A 19,979-nucleotide genomic window follows, 5' to 3' on the forward strand; every position below is an offset into this window, starting at 1 on the left:
CAGTTCAAACTCAGACTGTGCATCCTGCTAAGCTTTCCGGCGAGCTGCATGCACACAGACATGTTCTGCTCACTAGCTGCCTGCATTCTGTACAGGAATGGAATACTCGACACAAAGTTTGTCAGCAAAATCAATTCCTTGTGAAGGAATGACCTACTGTCTTGCTAACGCATCAAGAGGCGTATCTTCAGCAGCCTGGGACTCCGAAGCAAGTGTTGAGAAAGTGAGCAACCTATGTTTGTTCTTTGGACTAGCACAATTACAGCAAAAATGTAAAAATGTTTCCAGTGCTAGAACATTTAACAGCTCGGATTTCAAACACAGAAGAACTATTGCAAAGCAGAAAGTGTATGCGGTGTTTATTTCTTTAACTGAATACAAACTGGATGTGGAATTTCCTTTTGGACGAAAAGACTGAACGGGAGATGCCTTGGACTCCCCTTTGTATATTGCATCATATATAAAGGATGATATAATGAACTGCAATTCTGAAGAACCCAAGCAACAGTAAAAAAATAATTTCAGGTTAACACCTTCAGTGGGTCTCCCACTGTGCAATCTGCCTTTCTACTAGGTGTGAAGACTCCCAGACCAGGAACATTTTAGTTATGTTGCTCATCATAATAATGCTGCATTTGTGCTAAATGCTAATAACATTAAGTATATCCCTTTAAGATAAGAGATTTAAGAGAGAAGTTGCAGTAGTGCATAGAAAGTTTAACAGCACTAGCTGGTAACAGGTTATCATGGTCACTAGTAACAGAACAATATTCTGTCTTCTGAATTAGAGTGGGCAATTCGTAAAGCTCAGGTTTAGAACTAACAAAGGTAACTTCAAGGACATTTAAAATAATTTTATCGACCTGGCCCTATGTGTTTGCAAAGGGAACTAGATATATCGGCTCCTCGTGGCACACTTGAAATAAGCTGCAAACACATTGGGAATATACAAATGTCACAACCCAGACTGCTTGCTAAATCTGCTCTGCTCCAAATCCTTTCCACAGTTACAGAACACAGTAAGGACCATTCACAGACAACCTTGAGAGAAATAGGAACAAAAATTCTCATCTTCAGAGTGTGAACAGGCAATGGCTACAGAGTCATTACTAACAGAGAGCCCATTCTACTGATAAGCTGTATCTAGACTTGAATTTTTAATGAGGTTTTGCCTCCTTTTTATGATTTTCTGATGTCTTCAAATGATCTTGGTTTGGTGAAGTTAAGGACTGGAGGCCAAGTCACCATGCAAGCTGTTTGCACAAAACACATCGAAGCCTTATTTTAATCTGTGATAATTACTACCGATCATTAAATCTTGCTTCCCCGATGATTCTTAACAATAAGAAGCAAATGCACAATGCACTAATTGCAAAAAGTTGCTACTTGTTCAGAGAATTTTAAAGAATTCACTGTAATCTAACCGCCAGAGACTGTTTTATTTCTCCTTAATGGATGAAGTGTTTAAGCCAGACAACCCCAAGAAGGAATTGCTAATAGCTGTAAAGGTTCTCCCCCTAGGCCTTAGCCCTGCATTAAAGCTTCTGGATCCGGATAATGAAAATCCTACCCGGTGCTCCACATCAAATATTTCAGCTATCTGGGTTTCTGGGGCAATAACCATTTTTAGAACTGTATCTACCCACACCCTTTTCTACCAGTCTTATGGTGTTTTTTCTTTACCTCTTTATTCAGAGTAAGAAACTAATTGTGTGAAAGTCTTCAGTCAAAATTAACCAGGATGTCTAGAATTTGTAATGTTCGTTATAAACCAAATCTAAGTCCAAAAACATCTACTGGACTTGCACAAGGTGAAATTCCTGCGAAGCAGAGAGTTGGCACGAGCTGCGGGTGGAAACAGGCCACATAAACAGTGCAGAAGCTTTTTTGCCCTTCTGCACAGAGAAGATCCTGATCCTGAGTTAAGAACTGCAAATAACAAGTGATTTTGCACTGATCCTACACTGCTCGTATGCAGACATAAAATCCATCATCACCACTATTTACTGTGACCAATGTATGATTGCAGCCTTTCCAGCAGTGAGCCAACTTCTTTATCAGATGGGAACCACTCGCACAATACCGAACTTTCAACCCATGTAATCAGTGAACACACAGCTATTTCATATTCCTCCCTATAAAGAGAATCCGGGTCAATTTTCCTGCCAAAAACTTTTAAAATTCCACAAATAAATAAATAATGTTATTTCACCTGTTAACATACAGGAACTGTTTGTCTTGGCTTGCTTGCGTGGATTCTGCATGCCAGGTTATAAATAAAATAATGTTCAATACTCCAAACATTCTGTGATACAAATTCCTGGCTCAGCATAAATGCAGATCTTTTGTATGTGGCAGGTTCTTAATGCATTCTCCAGCACTGATACCATTCAATTTGTGCGTCTATGACATGCTATATCTACAAATATTCATAACTCCCTATCTTAATGCAAAAAAAATGCAATTGCAGATAAGCCAATTTGCCCATCATGGGCCTCTGCTTCACTGGATTTTGCTTGCTGGTGTTTGGGTTTTTGGACTGTAAAATGCAACTACTGTATCCCAGTGGTTTCTGTGCATGCCGTACATTCCAAAACACAAAGTAGGCTTTCTGTTTAAAGAACAGTACAGTTACAAAGATAAGATAAAACCAAGCTGGAATATAATATTCCTGGGAAATTTCATTTCTTTATGCAGACATGAGTCAGTAATGTAAAGGATGCTTTATGAACAACGCTGGCAGAGGGTGAGTTTCTTACACTGCTCCTGTCCAAGTAAAACTACCTGTTACTTTAAGATTAGAATGCAAATACAGAGCAGACTCTGCTCTGCTTTAATCCACTGCATGCAGGAATTAATTCCACTGATGTCACTGGCGAAACTAAGTTCAGACAGGCCTAAGTGAAGGTGAAATCCAGCCCCGAGGAAGGGACTGATGGTTTTGGCTCTGCCTTTAAATCGATGGCCTACTTTCATTTCAGGCAGTTGGAATAAGTCTGGGCCTGGCCTGTGCTGTGTAGGTCTCAGAATAGCACAAGATTCAGCTGCACAGGTCTGGTTTTGCATCTGTGGTAATAAAATGGTATATACCATCAGACTGCATGCAGGACCAGCACAAGGAGGGCAAACAGACTTCAGCTGTGAGTGCTCTCTATCAGCCTTTGTCTCTGCGAGTCTGCTGAGGCTTCCTCACACTTCCCCCCCGTAGTATTCAGTTTAACAACAGTTCTCCCAGACCCAGACCCTCAGATTTATCACTTGTGGGGTAAGAAAACTAAGGCTCAACTCTTCTCAGCTGTGTATTGATGCTTTGAGGGAGACAACACTCTCACCACAACCTCTCCTGAGATTTCTCCTTTTCTCAGGGACTAGGTTTCTCATTCAAAGTGCAAATACTTAACACACATATATACTGAAGGAACTCAAACTTCTGCTGTTTTGTTTTTAGCTTGCCCAAGCTGGGCACGGGATACCTCCTTTGCTCCCTGCAGTCCTGGAAGATACTGCTAATGAACTCCTTCTTGTAGCACTCAACCTGTTAGCCAGCTCGCTTCAGAGTTTGTTTTTTGAAATACGGAAAGTGGTTTCAGCATCGCTTGTAAAGGAGCCTTTCAACACTAAGAACTCAGTTGATGGATGAGTTTTGGCCTGTGGTGAGAATCTTCCTTTTTTATGGGCAGGCTGTGTGGGTTTAGCCTTGGGATGGTTAAACTGTCAATTAATACTGATTTCTATGCTGTTTGTAATACACTTAGTTACAACTTGCTGGGTAATTTCCACAAGAACATGTTGCAGTGTTTGGGTCACAAATGGCAGAAAGGGAAAGTTTAAAGCCCAGAAAAAAACTCTAATCAAAATGAGTAAAACCCTTCCCTTTCAAATACTTGAATTGCAAAACAGACTGCACACAGAAGCACAGCACTTTGCATTTAGAACGAAAATACCACATCGTGTTCACTGTTACCTTAGACCAATCGCCTGTTTTCCATTCGTAACAGCCTGTGTGATCCTCACACTCCTCCTCGTCTCTTGGCCTGGTGGCTGCATCACACTTTCCTTGAGAATTTGTGCACGTCACTGTTCTTTTCTGTATCCCTTTGCCACAGTCTGCTGAACACTGCAAAACAATAGCTATTTGTTTTCTGTCACACAATGCCTAGAAATAAAAACTTTTTTGGGGTAACATAGTTATGCACACGAAGAAAAACTGATTACCTGTAAGATTTTCCCCCAATAATTAAACCCCTTTCAAACACATGAGTCATTTGAAAAGTATGGTGTCTGCTGGGGAAATACTTTACTTTTAAAAAATGCCAATTCTGAAAATCAACCTTCTTTAATATCAGTTAGCATCGTGCTAGAATTGGTGTTACAGAGGAAAAATCACTACATCTTGTGTTTAAGAGCTCAGCATTCATAACAGAACTGCAATATTCCTTTATCACAGGACTAAAATGATGGTGAAAATTGCATTTTTAACTCACAGTAGAATGCGATCAGTGTTACAAAAACAGCTTTGTAGAACTGTTTGTATGCACGGTGGTGAAGTCACACTTCTCACATGTTCGCATGTGAACACATACATGACCTTCACTCTGTGTTGCCATCTCCTCATCGTGATGTTAATTTCAAAGAACTTCAAGTGCACACAGTGGACGGCTCAGCAGAGACATTATTCAGTGAGCCACAATGTTGGGATCAGCTTCCACACCTGGCCAGAAGTTAGCCACAGGCATCAGCAGAGGTGGAAAATGGGCTTCTCAAAAGCATAGGCAGGGACTGCTTGAAGTCCTCTGAGAAAGCAGCAGGCTACTAGAGCTGCTAGCAGCAGTTGCTAGAGGAAGACTTGATTCGAGCCTTTGGGCACTGTAACAAATATTCATGCAAGTGAACAAAAAAATGCCTGCAAATATTTTTGTGCTCGGGCACTACCGAGGTAGCTTCTAAAAGGGGGAGGGGGGGGAATATCTGGTCACCCATTTGTTATTTCTGCCAACCGTTGTCAGGAAATGCTGTTTTACCAGAGAATTTGTCTTGACTTCATTGCCTGGTGGGGAAAGGACACTGCTATGAACTGAAATTCCTGTTTTAAATAACCCGTTCAGTAACGGGGTGACAGATTTGCTGATGCTGTCAGAGGCATCCATAGAGCAGCACAGCCAGCATCTCTGCTCTTCATTTTCATGCCACTGCAGTGGTTAAGAGTGAGAAATTTTCTTGAAAAGCCACTGGGGACAGGTGGGTGGAAAAATGATCTATGTACAACTGAGATAAAAACTAACCTTCTCTAGCATGTCGAGTTCTCCCCTTTAGGGGATCAGCATGGAAAAGACAGTTGATTTGACACCGAATAAATAACGAAGATATGAGATATTCTGTGAGGTCTTTTGAACATAATCCAAGAAGCTTCTCCATCCAGGGGGTCTATGCTGGAAACAAGCGTCAGCTTGATATAAATTACATCAAATGGACAAATCTCAGCATGCCTGTCTAATCGTCTTAAAAATACAATCCAGGCAGCTCTGACCTGCTGGCCTTGTTAAGGACATGAATGACAAGCGTTTATGAGCTGGCAAGCAAACAGACATGCCTTTAAATACTTCAGAGCACTACAAAGTGACTTCTTGAAAATCTGGGAAACCTTCCACTTAATTTACTATGTGCCGCTCATGGCATGACCGCCTTACGGATGTAACATCTTTGTAACAAGCACAGTTGTACGGCTGTGCTAGATACCGGGGTGAATTCTTCCAGGCTTTGCAGAATTCCAGAAACTACTTTGCTGGACTCTTCAAAGTGCAAGACTTGCCAGAGATCCGACACTGGAGCTCCCTAAATGGTACCTTAAAGCCACGAATTTGCCCCAAGTTGTACAGACTTTCCAAAATTACAGATCGTTTTCCTCAGTCCTCCTCCGGGTTGCACTCGTTCATCCCAAACTACAAAGCACAATATGTGAAATCTTTCAAATGGGTCAACTTACTTGAAGTAAATCAAGCTGAAGTAGGAGTGTTTTTCACAGTATGAGAAATCTCTAGGTGGGTTTTACAACTGAGTCTGGGAAAAACACCAACTGTTTGTTCTTCCCACAAGCTTTTAAGTCACTCACAGATTAGTATTGCATATACTTTCCTAGACAAAACAGCATTTGCAAAAGGTTTCCAGCAGATCTTCTGTTGTCACATATAAATCACACCCTTGAAGTTTTTTTTTCCTTTCCTGAAGTCCTGTTGTCATGAAAAGATTTTTAGTGTATAGACTTTACAGAGATTTAAAACCGGAATGGTCTACTAAATAATACATGCAGTCCCTGAGTGTCCAGCTTGGATCATTAGGTCTTTATTAACAAATAACTTAGTCAAATCCCACGAAGTTTTTTAAAGGGGCATCACAACTTTGCAGATCCTTTATTTTAAGGAAATCCATTATTTTTTTTCCACTAACAATAGAAACATTTACCTTTTTGTGATGATCTCTATTTCTGTCATTAAAAAAGGACTGTGTGGTACTTTGTCCAAAACAATCTCAAGTGTTTGGCAATAAAAATGGAATTTAATTTTTTCCACACTGAGGATTGTATTGGAATTTGCTTTGAGAACACACTTTTTTGATTGGAGACCAGACATTAATGTACTCAACTGTTTTTTGTTGTATAACCAAAATTCAATAACGTACAAAAGAAAATTTATTTATAAAATGATATCACTGCTGTGATATTTACTCACAACAGCAGACTAAAATGTTAAGGATTAAAGTGATTTCCACTGAAGAAAGTTCTAGGTATGAGATGTGTGCAAACTGGCAGAGCATCAAACCTGTCCTAGAGTCAGCTGTGCTACATAATAGCACAAATGTGCCTGGAGAAGATTTAAAATCACAAAAAAGTGACCAATTACTGTCCCAACAACAGTATCAAAGGAAAAGTAAATAAGTGTTGTTTTTTTTTGTTTATTTGTTTGTTTGTTGTTGTTCTGTTTTCTTTTTTAATCTAAAAATACTACGTATTTGCAAATTAGTTCAATAGTCACAGATATGGAATATTTACACTCTGGAAAAATTATTCTGTACCTTGACTTACTCCAATTAATAAAAACACAGAAGCAACTGCAACTGTTAAAAGACCACTAACACTCCTGATAACAAAATTCACCATGTAAGACAGGTAGGAGCTGCACCATGAGAAGACCAGGCTCAGCTATAAATATTGCTGGAGCTCAGCTGGTTTAGCTATGAGGAATAAAGTGGGAATAATCTGAAAGGGTTATTTCTGTAATGCATAAAAGACCTATCAGAGAAATTATTACAACTTTGGTGTATTTCTCTACATCTTTTGAAATTAAAAGACTCAGAAAGTAAAAGCATCTCATGCACTAGTGAACAGGTACAGTGCCCCACTGAAAGGAAACACTGCTCTCAGTTAACTATCTCACTTGCCAAACAAAGATTTTCTGTTCAGAAGGTGGACAATGGAATCACACTGTGTTTTTGTTAAGAGACACTGTTCCTCAGTGCCAGATCCCTAGTATCCTGTGCTTCTCTGACTTTTAAGCACTTTTCTAACAATAATATTTTGCGAAAGCTCTTTGACAATGCTTTAAATAGGAGCTCACTGTTTCAAAACAGAGATGAAAAACAAGGAAATACCCTTCCCACAGAAATGGCTGTTGCTGGACAGCCCTGTAACACAGCCAGTCTAGAATGAGACTGGCAGAGCTGTAAGCACTGCACCAAGACTGAAATTATCTTTTTGTCATTCAGATGAGCCTAACAGATATGGTATCAAAACTAACACGGAAATTCTATTAGGACTGTTACTCACAAGGTACAAAAAAGTTACCCTACATTAGTTGAGTCCTGGACATGAACTGTAGGCACACTCCTGGTTTATTCTGTTGCTAAACCAAATGCAGGCTGTCTGGTCACCTTATTCATCTCTGAGATGTGTTTATAGTATCTCAGAATAATTTTGTAACTCTCTGCAACTACGTGGAGATGCACCTTTAAACAAACTACAACCAGCTTTTTCATGTTCCAGGAATTGCATAAAAGAGGGTTGGACAGGGCCCAAAGACCGTACATTCTCTGTAACATGCAGATATTTGATAAATCTGGTATTTGTTTGAAACCGCATTTCAACTGAGCCAGAAGACCTGGTGGGTCACTACACTTCTGGCCTCAGGTCAGTGAAATGTTTTTCCTTGATGGTTGGAGTTTTCAGATGGAAAGATATAGTTACCATAGTATGCTATTGAAAACCTGCCTTAATAGCTCATCTGGTATGGGATACAAACCTCAGCTCCCATCTGATCATTGCAACAAAACACAGTCATACCGAGTGCCGAGTACTGACAGGCACTGACTGGGAGAACATGTTTAACTTTTAGCTAGGTTAGGACCAGTGTATCCAGAGCTGTGTGCTGTCTGGATCCGTTCTTGAATCAATTTCCTCCTACCTTTGACCACTCTGATGCTTCCCAGATAGAGAGGCAGTCCCGTCCTTCACAGCTCTGTACTGTTGCTGGTTTGTTGCCCAGGCAGTAGAGGTCTCTCGTGTTAACATAGGTGCCGTTCTGCAACTGGTAGACACAGGTCACCTCCCGGCGCTGGATACCTTTCTCACAAGTGGCAGAGCAGGGACTCCAATGGCCAGTCACCCACCTGGGAAGGAGACAGAGAAGGAATGTTAAAAAAAAGGAAGGATAAAACATTATGCTTCACTTAAAAACAGCAAGAAATAGGCAACTCTTCCTAGATTTGTGGTGATATTTCCCTTTTCATTGTTTTGGGCTTTCCACGATGTTTCATTGGAATCTTATCTGTTTGAACTTGATGGCATCAAGGGCCTTAAAAATGGGGACTAACCGGCTATGTCCATTCTTAGCAAATCTGAATTGCCTTTATCTGCCAAGGCTCAAGAAATATTTAACAATACAAAATTTCCCCACTAGAAAGGAACCTGCAAGGTTAATTCAACACTGTCATAGCTCACAAAGATGTGCTAGAAAACAATCTGGATCGTTTCTCTGAGCCTCTGGGACTCATTTACTTTGTAAGCACATTTCAGATCAAATGGCTTCCCATTTGATCAAATGTGCTGAGAAAAATACACAGGCATATTTTTGCGTGTTTGTTTGCTTTGTTTTCTCTTTAAAGGCTCTCTGGAAAATACTCAGCACAACACTGTGAGGAGTTCCTTCAATGTAAGGGATCCACTGCTGCTATAGGCAGTCCCTGTTCTGGCCACTCAAGGAAAACGAGGCAATTTCTCTCTGTTGTCTTCTAGCTCAGTGTAAGGCTCACTGAAAGGCTCCATAATGAACCCAGTAAGCAGTGGAACTACCGCTGTGGTTAAAGCGGGCCTACGTGGCAGTGGATACAATATTAAAAAAGAATCTGTGTTAGGAAGTATGTAGGGAGGGACGATTAGTTCCTTAAGACAAGCAGCATCCATCTTCACGCTTCCTGTAATCTGTCAGTGAGGAACATGTTCTCTGTAATTACAGGCATTCCTGGCTGATGCGAACGATTGGAACAATAACTGTGTAGGCACTGTGCTCCGGAAGGCTATCATCACCAGGTAATTGACCTTCTGGACTGTTATTTAGGGCTGTCACCTAGATTAGTACCCTTATACCATGAATCTCTTACTTGTCACCCAATTCTGGGTTGCTTGCTATGTTAAGTGACCTAAAGAAGACTTCTCAAAACGAAGTCTGCTTAGAAATATGATTTTGTTTTGCTGTAGGTTCCACTACTCCAGGCAGAACATCACACACGCCAACTGTACAGCCACACTTCCTTGGAAGTTGCTGCTAACTTCTTGTACAAAAATCAGACAATCATTTCTCATTTTGCCACTCCCGAATGCAGACAAATCAGTTCACCACAATTTGTAGCAACATCCTCATTTGGCGCAATTATCAGAAATTCATTTGCCAACTGCTCTGACTGCTGACTGGTGTGACAGCACCGAGGACTAGGTTGGCAGAAGCCGGTTGGTTTGGGCTGAACAGGATCGGGCAGGCTGGCCACCTGCGTTTTGTGGAAAAGGGCCACACTCAAATGTTTCTTTGCATTGAAGCAGTTGACACATCTGTGAATTTCTGTTGGCTAAAACAGCTGGCAAGACCCCAAACATGTTTCTCTAGACAGTAGTTTTGGCGCATCTCTGTGGCTGAGTGCTTGGTATTTTGCTTATGGTATGGGAAAATGCCAGCTGGGTAATCAAATGCTGGGACTGAGAGACTGACAAAAATAGCCTTCAAGTGCAGAAATCAGCGTTCAGGAAAATTAATAGCTGGGCCGTGCCCTGTCAGAGCAAATGTGGAAGCAGCTATCTGTCCGGGTGAAGGAACCGCTCAACAGGGGCATGAAGGGGAAAAAGTGACTTTGCTTTATGAGCTGAATGTGAGTCACCGGGCCAGGAAGGGTTTCTGTACAGGCTCCGCTGAACTAATATTCACTTCAGCACCACACTCTCACTGTGATCTACAGCTACTGGCAGAAGAAAAAGGGAAAGGGACTGAAAGCAAAGAAGAAAGATAAAAATACATTCTTGGCAGAGGCTGTCTGTGTACTTCCATCTAGGATGGGCAGCACACTGTGTGCCAACAATTTCCAAGATGCCCTGAGAAGTCAGGTTATGTCTTTCCTTTCAGGCAGGAAAATTCCTTTTTTTTTTTTCTTTTACCCTGGTCAGTCATCTCTAGGTAGTGCTGCTTGAGCACCGATAGGACGGAGTGTGACTAGATAACTGGTACAGAAAGCCTGAATATCATCATGAGAAGAATGACTGCACAGAGCATGAGCCAAAACCCAGATAATCAACTGAAAGCTGTGGCTCAGGTCATTTCAGATCTAGTCTGCTGTGAAGATGAAATCATCTTCAGCATTTTTGTCAGAGTGGCATCCCTATGGCCAGCCTCAGCTACAGATCCCCTACATCCCTCCCCGAGCCAAGCCTTAGTCCACCAGTGTTTGAAAAGAAGGTGGGGGTTTAACGTAGGTGATCTCTGAAACCTCATGGACCACCCTGACCTACCTGGGACAGCTTCTGCTAACCAGGAATCCAAACGCTTTGAAAGGAAAGGGTATTTTGAGGTGGGGGGGTAGTTTCAGGTCTGAGAGACAAAAGCCATATTAAATTGAAGTAGGATATCTTCGAAAGTATCAAGGGGATGATCACTTTACCATCAAACTTCATCATCTCAGTGAAATCTCTGCTTGGTTCAATAGTTCATCTGGCAAACAAGGAAACGTGAATCCTATGTGCAGTCCTAGCAGTGCCCTGATCTTCCCCCACAGTTCTCCCCAAGCCCCCTTCACAGTCAGCTGAAAATATTATTTTAGTGCCTGAAAGAGAAAAAATCGCTATGACTGTATTTCAACATCATGGTTCACTGTCAATGGAAAGACAAAGGATTTATGGATGAAGTGATTAAATATGGAAATTCCTGCCTCTTTCACATTTGGTAAAAGAATGCTCAGCAAGCTATTAGCACAATTACTGTCCACAGGTAATGTATTAACTGGCAAGAAAAATGTGATGCACAAATAGTACCACATTATGGTTACTATTAAATTACACTATGGACATTTTCCTCTCTACACTGTCATTACACCTTCTGAACACACCTGGATGAGTTTAAGAATGAGATTTATTTTTCATTTTTAAAGAAGCTGAAGTATTTTTCTTATGACAATGTCAAAAATAATTCCACTATTCTAACACACAACACAAAGCCAGCTCTGTGTTGTTAACTAAGGCAATTAACTCTTGCACACTAAGCCAGGTGTGTATCATATAGACCATTTGGCTTCCAGCTATGCTTTAAGCCAGTAAAATGATCTTAGGAGTTGCTTGACACCACAGTTCTTTTCCATTTGGTTTTTCCCTCCCCGGATATAACCATACTCTGTTGGACCATGTGATTGCTCTACATGGAGTACTGGAGAGCCCATCCTCTTTCCAACAAGGAGTGATTTATGTGACAAACACATTCATCTTTCTCACAATCCTAGAGATGGTTACATCTACAGCATTATTTTTTGTAATCTTACCTCTATAGAAGATTCAAGAGCTAGATGATTCCCGCTGGTGGTTAGATTTAGGTTAAGAAAGTGATGAGCTTTTAAGCACATTTTTTTTTTAACCCAGTCTGTGTCTGTCTTTCTGGCTAAAAAATGCCCAGAAGGGTGTTTATCCACAGCCTCAAAAGGCTGGGATGGGCAAGACATGCAACCTGAGAGGGCTGTTTTAAATCTTTATCTTCTGAGTCTTTCTCAACCTCTGACCTCTCAGTATCTCTGTTCAGGAATTGGAGTTCTTCTAATCTGCTTTGGCAACAATCATCTGGCAGCCCCCTGGAGCAAACTTGAAATATCTCTTGGAGGTTCAGTTCATCATTTGATCTTTCTGTGCTCTGGATTAGTCATTAACCTTGAATTATTCACTCTACCTGCTTGCTGAAGACTCCCCCATTTTCTATGAAAAAAACAACAACTAGCATCTATTGCACTGCGTACATGAACCCAGGGGAGATGAATGTCTGCAAATGAACTGTAGCTAGAAATGAAATTGTAGCTAGAGATTTGGGAAAACATACTATGAAGATAAAATGCGTCAAGGCTGAAGGATGGGGTGGAGGAATGAAACCAAAAGACATGAGGTCACTTTTCAGAGATTTCTATCCTCTTATAACATAAAGACATTGCATGTTGTAGGATAAATATCGCAGCCCATTAGATTTCTCTTAGTTATTTCTGTCTTGAGCTGTGCAGAAGACCAATGTCGGAGCTCTCTACAGGGCTTCTGTTACTTCTGTTCCCTCTCTAATGCTACACTGAAATTCATTTCCCTGTTTTTGTAGTAAGAGATTTGATGTGACCAAAGATACAGTTGCAATAACACTCATTTTTCTGTATTTAATAAACCCGCTTTTTGATTTCTCTAACTAGTAGCTTGCACTACTGCTCAATAAAATATCAGAGGAAATGTGATACTGAACACTGATGCTAATCTGAAAAAGCACTTGTGAGAAACTAATCTAAAGCAGTACACTTCCAGCATTGTAACAGATTTTACTGTGCACCTTTTGGTTTAACACACACCACTGAATTACTGTCTAGGTGAGGATAACTCCATCTCGAGTTAGAGCTGGTTGTCTTTAGCACCAGTTTGTGATGCAAGATCATGTTGAAGTTGCTCTCCGTTTTCTAAGGTACCTTGGTGAAACTGTGGCTCCACTGAAGTTATGCAAACTCCAACTAACTTCACTGGTGCCAGGATTTCACATTGGATAATTGTAGCAAGCAGAACTGGAAAAGATTTCTGAGAATTAGTCACATGGAACTGATGGCCAGATATTTTTTCCTTACAGCTATCAAACTAAGTTCATGCTTGAGTATGTAGAGGCAAGAAAACACTGTTTACAAGTGGACTTACGATTTCCATGAAACACGCACACTGCGCTATTGTATCCTCCTCTCCCGATGCACTTCTGAAGCTCTCTGCTACATCTCTGCTATTCTGGGGTCAAAATAACCAGGTGAATCTGGATTTTTGGGAACAGGTTGTGCCACACCCAGTCACTAGAAGGTTGGTTGTTGTTCTTTTTTTTTTTTTTGGAAAAAAGTACAAGGAATCTAGTAGAATAATACAGCTGCTGATGTTGAAAGTAGGACTCCAAGACTAACATTCCTGTCTGACTGCCTTTATAAACAGTGCTCAGTAATTTTCCAGTACAGTAGTCATTCTGCTAGCAGACTTGCCAACTTTCACTCACACAGATTTCTTTTTTTTTCTTTGGTGATTATCATTTTGACAGCTTTATTTTTTTTAATTTTCCACCAATTATACGATCATAGGACCATGAACACTGTTTTATAATTTACCCGCACCTTGGGAAGTATTTTTTTACGCCAAAGACTTTGTATTCTTCCTCCCTCATCCCTCACACTGAGCAGATCACTCTGGTTACAAGGACTCAGCGTGGCACTGGTGCAAGTAGGTGTCCTTCTTGCTTGCAACTGCCTTGCTACACTAAGGTATAGAGAGTATTAACTCTATAGAGTATTAACACCCGCTGAGCCCTTTTGCAGTGAGTTACCACTGTCCTTCTCCATGCTTGGTGTACCTTTGATGGGGCAGCTGATGGCCAGCTCCATTCTCTGCCACTCGAGGAAGGCAGTGTGTTTTCCTCAGCTCGCACTGCAGGATGTAAGCAGCATGCAGAGCGTTACCGCAGGCAGCAGGAGGGGTGAATTTCACCCATAATTAAATATTTTGCTAGATTATCCTGCTAATCCTTCTTTGTGGGTAAAGACTATGCTTGGCCTCAAGAGCCTCAAACCAAAGAAGCAGAGATCGTTTAACATTTTAAAACAATGCGATGTTCAAACATCAGGCTGTTGAGTCAAACATTGTAACGGGAAAAACTGTGATGTAAGCCAGCCTGGGTGTTTACACCAAAGCTAAGAAACCTGTCTCATGACTCCATGTGAAAACCAATGCCAAATGAACTTCTGCTCCAGCCAGTCATCTTAAATTATTTGATGTAAATGCATTTACCAGTAGCCAACAAGCCCTCCTAATTTTATCCTTTGCTTGCTCCCAAGCCTTTTCTTTTACTTCTTTTCCAGAATTGCCTCATTGAGTTGGGTTGCTGGATGTGCTTGGAAACATCTTTTTGCCTTTCAGTAGCTAATTAACTCCTGACTGCCTTGCTGTACTCGATGAGCTGCCTACAACCGGGAACATGTGTGATTTTGTCTCCTTCTAGTGGATGGTTGACAGCCAGACGTGCCCACGGTAGGACAGCAGACACCCACAGCAGCTACTCACAAGGGTGCTCCATTCGTTTGAGGCTTTCTGGTCTACAGCATTTGGCTTCTTCTGCAGGACCTGCCGGAGACCTGCAGGTTTCCAGCCCAGGCGGGTTTCCCCAAAGAGCAGCCACCAGGGCGCAGCATTGCCCGCTCGCTCAGCCGCCGGCAGCCACCGTGTCTCGCACCGTGTCCAGCGCAGTCCTGGCAAATTCATTAAGCTCAAACTGATTCTGGAGATCCCAACTCCAGTTTTGGGAAGTGCTTCAAAATGAGCTCTTACGTGGTGCCTCCTTGGATCAGAGGGTGCTAACATTACTATTTATGCCAGATTTCCAGGCTAAAATGATTTGAAACCATCCCCATAGCTGTTCTTTTTTTTTTTTTTTTTTTTCATGTAACCAAATTCAGAACACACAAAAGGAGATGTGGCTTAGCACAAGGCGCAGGTAAGGTTTTGAATTCCTTGCCACTGGACCTTGTGGATGATAAAAAATTTGTACTGGTTCCAAAAGAGTCTGAAGACATTAATGAAAGAACATATGAATTTGTAATAATTAAATACAGTGTCCAGCTTAGTCCCTTCTCTTAACAGGTACTCCCCAGAAGTCTCTCCAGTTTAGTACAATTTCCATACAATCCTGCAAGTAATATGTCAGCCTTCTTCAGGAGTTTACCATCAGACAGATCCCCCAACTTCTGTTTTTTGCAAGACCCCACAAAATAAAATCAAAACTTTTCTGCTCCTCATCTATGTGTGCTGATAACACAAATAAATGTGGTGCAAACAGCCTGGACTCAAGGAGACTTTATCAAACATAGCAGGCAGGCAGGCTGATCTGAACACAGCCCAGGTCACAGCACACAAAACGATTTTCACTGGGTTACTGACCATCGTCATCCATGAGGACAGTGTTCATTCACTCTGTAGGGCTGCATTCTTGCGTATCATCACAGGTTTATGATGGAGCCTGAAGGCAGAGGCAGGCTCTCAGACAGTAAGAATCTTACAGACAAGCACCATGAGCTTAAACCAGACTGGGGACCAAGAGGCAGGCACCATCAAGCATTGCACATGAAGACACCCATGCTCCGAGCAGTCGCTAGCCTTTTGGGCAAGCCTACAAGGTGCCGAGCCAGCTGGGGTCTTGGCTGACCCTTGCAACTGGCTTCTTTTTCTCCCCAGCAGGCATCACTGCAGTGTGTGAGCCCTTGGAAAGCAGTGTTGGATTCCTGCCCACAGATGGAAAAGTGAAAGGGGAATAGCAGGAAAGAAGGAAAGAGGGAAAGAAGGAAAGAAGAAGGAAAGAAGGAAAGAAAGAAGTGATCCATGTAACCACAGGCCTCATCTCAGTAGCATGCCAGTTTTTAGAATGGTTTTAGCGGGATACAATAATCAATGACATAGTGGTAAATGGAAAATAGGAAAAATGCAACATAGGCTTCCTCCAGGCAGACCAGGCAAAACTAATTGAGTATATTTCTTTGATTAAAATAACTGCTTTTCCAGAAAGCGGAAATGTGGTAGATTTAATCTACTTAGTTACCAGTGAAAAACTCCTTTTGTTGTATTAGAAATGCTTATATAAGTTGGAGAAACTGGTCATATGCTGGAAAACACAGGTATCAATGTGCATGGAAGGTGAGAGCTGGCCACAGTGTAGTGCTTTAAAGGTAGTATCAGGTATGAAGGAAATTTAGATTAGTTACCAGGGGACTTCTTGAAAGATCTGTCTTGCTTCTGATGACCTTGGCCCAAAAAGAAGAAAACTGTTGAAAAACTGGTGAAACTGCTGACATTGTCAATGCAAAAGAGCATTAGGATACCATAACAAGAAGAACCGACCAACCTTGAGTACTGTAATAGAAAAGCTATGTTGAAAATTAATAGTACACGGTGCAAGGTTGTGTGCTTAGGGACTAATAACAAGCATGTCCGTGTTAAAGTAAGATTCATATGTTGAAACAAATGAAGAGGAAAATATCCAGAATGACTCTAAGCCACAAATGTGATACAGCCATGAAAAAAGCAAAGAATGCATCAGGAGAGTTGCTGCCAACGAAGGCAGGAAAGTACTAATGCAACTGTGTAAGGGCTAGATGAAACGGAGGATGAGATTTTCCAACACAATTCTGGTCACCTATGCCCTGAAATGATGCATTCAAATAATTTAAATTAGAGCACGAGCACAGAAGGGAAGTGAGAATCCACGGACAGTTTCTCATCCAGGAAGCAGTTAAAAGTAATGGATTTACCCCAGCAAAATGACGGAAGGAGATAAATTGGTTTGTTTTATTGTACGGCACTAAGCATACAGAAAAAAAGCTAGGGTGGGAGAAAACTGCATAAGCAAATAAACAGTGCTGATGCAAGAACAAGTAGATGAAAAACAACAGCAAATAATTAAGACCACAAATAAAAGATCCTGACCCACACGAACAGCAAGGTCACAGAAAAGCCTTCCTGCGAGGGAAATAAACTGTGGAGCAAAACTGGCTTATGGAAACTAGTGTATGACATGGTAGTAGCAGAAAACTAACCGTTTGACTCAGAGGTGCTTTCAAGTCCTGAGCAGTGAAAATAAGGGCTCAGGTCTCCTGTGGTTTTCTGCAGACGATGGCAGGGATTTCTGGCTGTTCATGCTGTTGTTAAGCATCTGCGTAGGAACAGCACATATTCAACAGGTCCCTGAAAGAACTTAAACTCTATTAAAATCTATTACAACAAAGAGGAGGAAAACTAACAGTGTTTGCATGCAGGCCACAACAAGTCTAACAGTTGGGAAATTTCATGTGTTTTTGGTTCTCTTCCTGCATTAGAGGGGAGCAGTTTCATATTCATAGACCCAACCATGCATGTTGAAGTGTGTGGCCACTGGCCGACCTATATTTTCAGTAATAACAGCTGATGTGATCTGTGATTTCTGAGTCTGGTGCCAACATGAGCGCTGGGTTTGCCTATATATTTGGGTTGGTGTTCAGTGTGCTGGAAACAACCCATACGCACCGCATGCAAGAATCCAGATTCCATCTGGTTACAGCAGGGTTTTGTAAAAAATATCTAAAGAGCTAGGCAAAGGATTAGAATAAAGAGGTGCTAATAGGGTGCAGTTGGGACAGGAAAGGAAGCTGTAAAGAATTTAATGGAAAAAGAGGGTCAAGGAACATAAAAAATAAAATAGGAAGAAAAAGAGGCATTTTTTTAAAAGGTGAAAGAGTAACAATAATAAAGAATGAAAGATTCTTTCATTTTTGCCAGTTTCAACAAAACCCTTAAGAAAATTCTGTAGTCTGACGTTTAATTTTAAAACATGTCAGTGTATCCAATCCTTTTTTCCAATCCTGCTTTGTTTTTTTCGGATGCTGGGATGCAGTTGCAGAGCTCTAATCTTCTCCTTGGCCTCATGAAACTACTGTCCCCTGCCCCACATTATTTGGCTCTCCCAAGAGGTGGCAGAAGTTCAAAGGGATGTGTAATTTGCAAAGCACTTTGGGATCATGCTGGAAGAAAGACACTGTTATTAATATCGTACCTTTTTTTCTCCCCAGATCACTTTATATGTAATGTAGGTTATTGTTTTTCATTTTTATTACAATCTCAACAGCAATAACCTCCTCCTCCACTTATACAACATGATCTCACTCCATCCCAAAGAGTTTGCAATCCACAGTACACACAGATCGAGACAGGAAGCAAATGGACAGCGTAGGATAATGAATATAAGTCACACAGCGCAGCCAAAAGAGCAACAGAGAATGAGTGTCCTATGACCAAGTCTTGTGCTCTGGACATTAGACCTTTCCCTGGAGACAAATTCTCTGTAAGATGATTCCCTTACATTTTGAGTAGAAGTGTAAATCTAGATAATAATACACAAAACAGAGCAGACCTACTACAGAAGGGAAAGCATTATTCTTTCTTCTGCTCAGGTAAAGGGCTGGGTCCGAGTGGAAGCAAGAAAAGACCTTATTGTAACAAGATGCTACCGTAATTTTACTTGAAACCCTAAAACAAATTCAGGGCTTATAAAAAAAGCATTGACATGGTGGAAGAGAATGGTTTCTTTAAGATGTTCTTGGTCAGAGAATATGCTAAGCATGCATTTCTAATATCTGGGTGGGCAAACGCAAGTGGAAATTTAAATTCTACAGAGGCACGGAGAATGTGCTTCTGAAAAATGTTTCCAGTCAAAAGCATGTTAAGTGTGAAAGTGTGGTCTACACGGAGGGAGTGAGGGAGTGTGGTCTGTCAGATCATCAGCAAGGATTTTGTGGCCTTTCTGGGCATTAAGCACATTTGGTGTCTGCTGTCATTGCTCCAACAAAAAATGTACCAATGAGAGTGTCACTGTGCTGGTGCTAATTGCTCCTGAGGAGAAGTGGGCTGAACTGTGGCTATAAATTGCCCGATAACTCCATACAGAAGAAGGGAGTACAACATTGGAACAACATTAAGGGCTGAATCTGAATCCACAAAAGAACACAATCTGCACATGGGAACAGACTGGCTCTTTCTCAGGAGATTTTGTGCGATTCAACCTAACCCACTGTCGCTGCCCTGGAGAGGCAGCAATACCACGAGAAAAATGTGCAACAAGGAGGAGTTCACCAAGAGCTCAGAATCACAGAGATCCCATTGAGAAACAGCACTGCAGGTCTTAAGGCTCTACAAGACTTTGATGTGCAAGGCCTCTGTGTCACATTCAGCTGATAGAGACAAAAGCCTCTCACTTCCTCCCAAGCTTTGTAAGCTGCTGTTCTTCAGTTCTGCCACCTGAACCTCTCCGTATCACCTTGACTCACTCCAGTCTCTTCCCAAGGTCTTTACAAAAGGTCTGAAAGAAATACTTGATGCTAGGGCAGAAACACAAGAAGATGCTCCTTGTTTCTGCCTTTCAGAGAAAATGACATGACAGAAATGCCAGCATCACTGAATCTGCATTTAGGAAACTTCCTCTTGCAAATGACATTGTTTCCTTGAAGCCATTGAGACTTCGGCTCTCCTTACAGATCTAGAAGCACACAGACTATCTCATTACACCTTTCAGAACTGCTGAAAGCAGCATGGCCACAATATTGTACAGCTGTAATAGACACCGCAGACACAAAACGAAATCTGAAAAAAACTATCCTTATTGATGGATTACCTGACACTA

General features: G+C 41.4%; 1 protein-coding gene across 2 annotated transcripts in view; it reads right to left on the minus strand.

Annotated features, from left to right (window-relative positions):
- The window catches only part of ADAMTS17 (ADAM metallopeptidase with thrombospondin type 1 motif 17), a 172,407-nt gene that overhangs the window by 17,707 nt on the left and 134,721 nt on the right, over positions 1-19,979 (minus strand). For both annotated transcript variants that reach the window (XM_027465888.3, XM_027465887.3), the window contains 2 exons: positions 8,454-8,658; positions 3,965-4,117 (listed from right to left, as the gene is read on the minus strand). In XM_027465888.3, the coding sequence (XP_027321689.2) occupies positions 3,965-4,117; positions 8,454-8,658 (358 nt within the window). The remainder of the gene's footprint in view (positions 1-3,964; positions 4,118-8,453; positions 8,659-19,979) is intronic.

Source organism: Anas platyrhynchos, chromosome 11, assembly GCF_047663525.1.
Source record: "Anas platyrhynchos isolate ZD024472 breed Pekin duck chromosome 11, IASCAAS_PekinDuck_T2T, whole genome shotgun sequence".
Classification (NCBI taxonomy): Eukaryota; Metazoa; Chordata; class Aves; order Anseriformes; family Anatidae; genus Anas; species Anas platyrhynchos.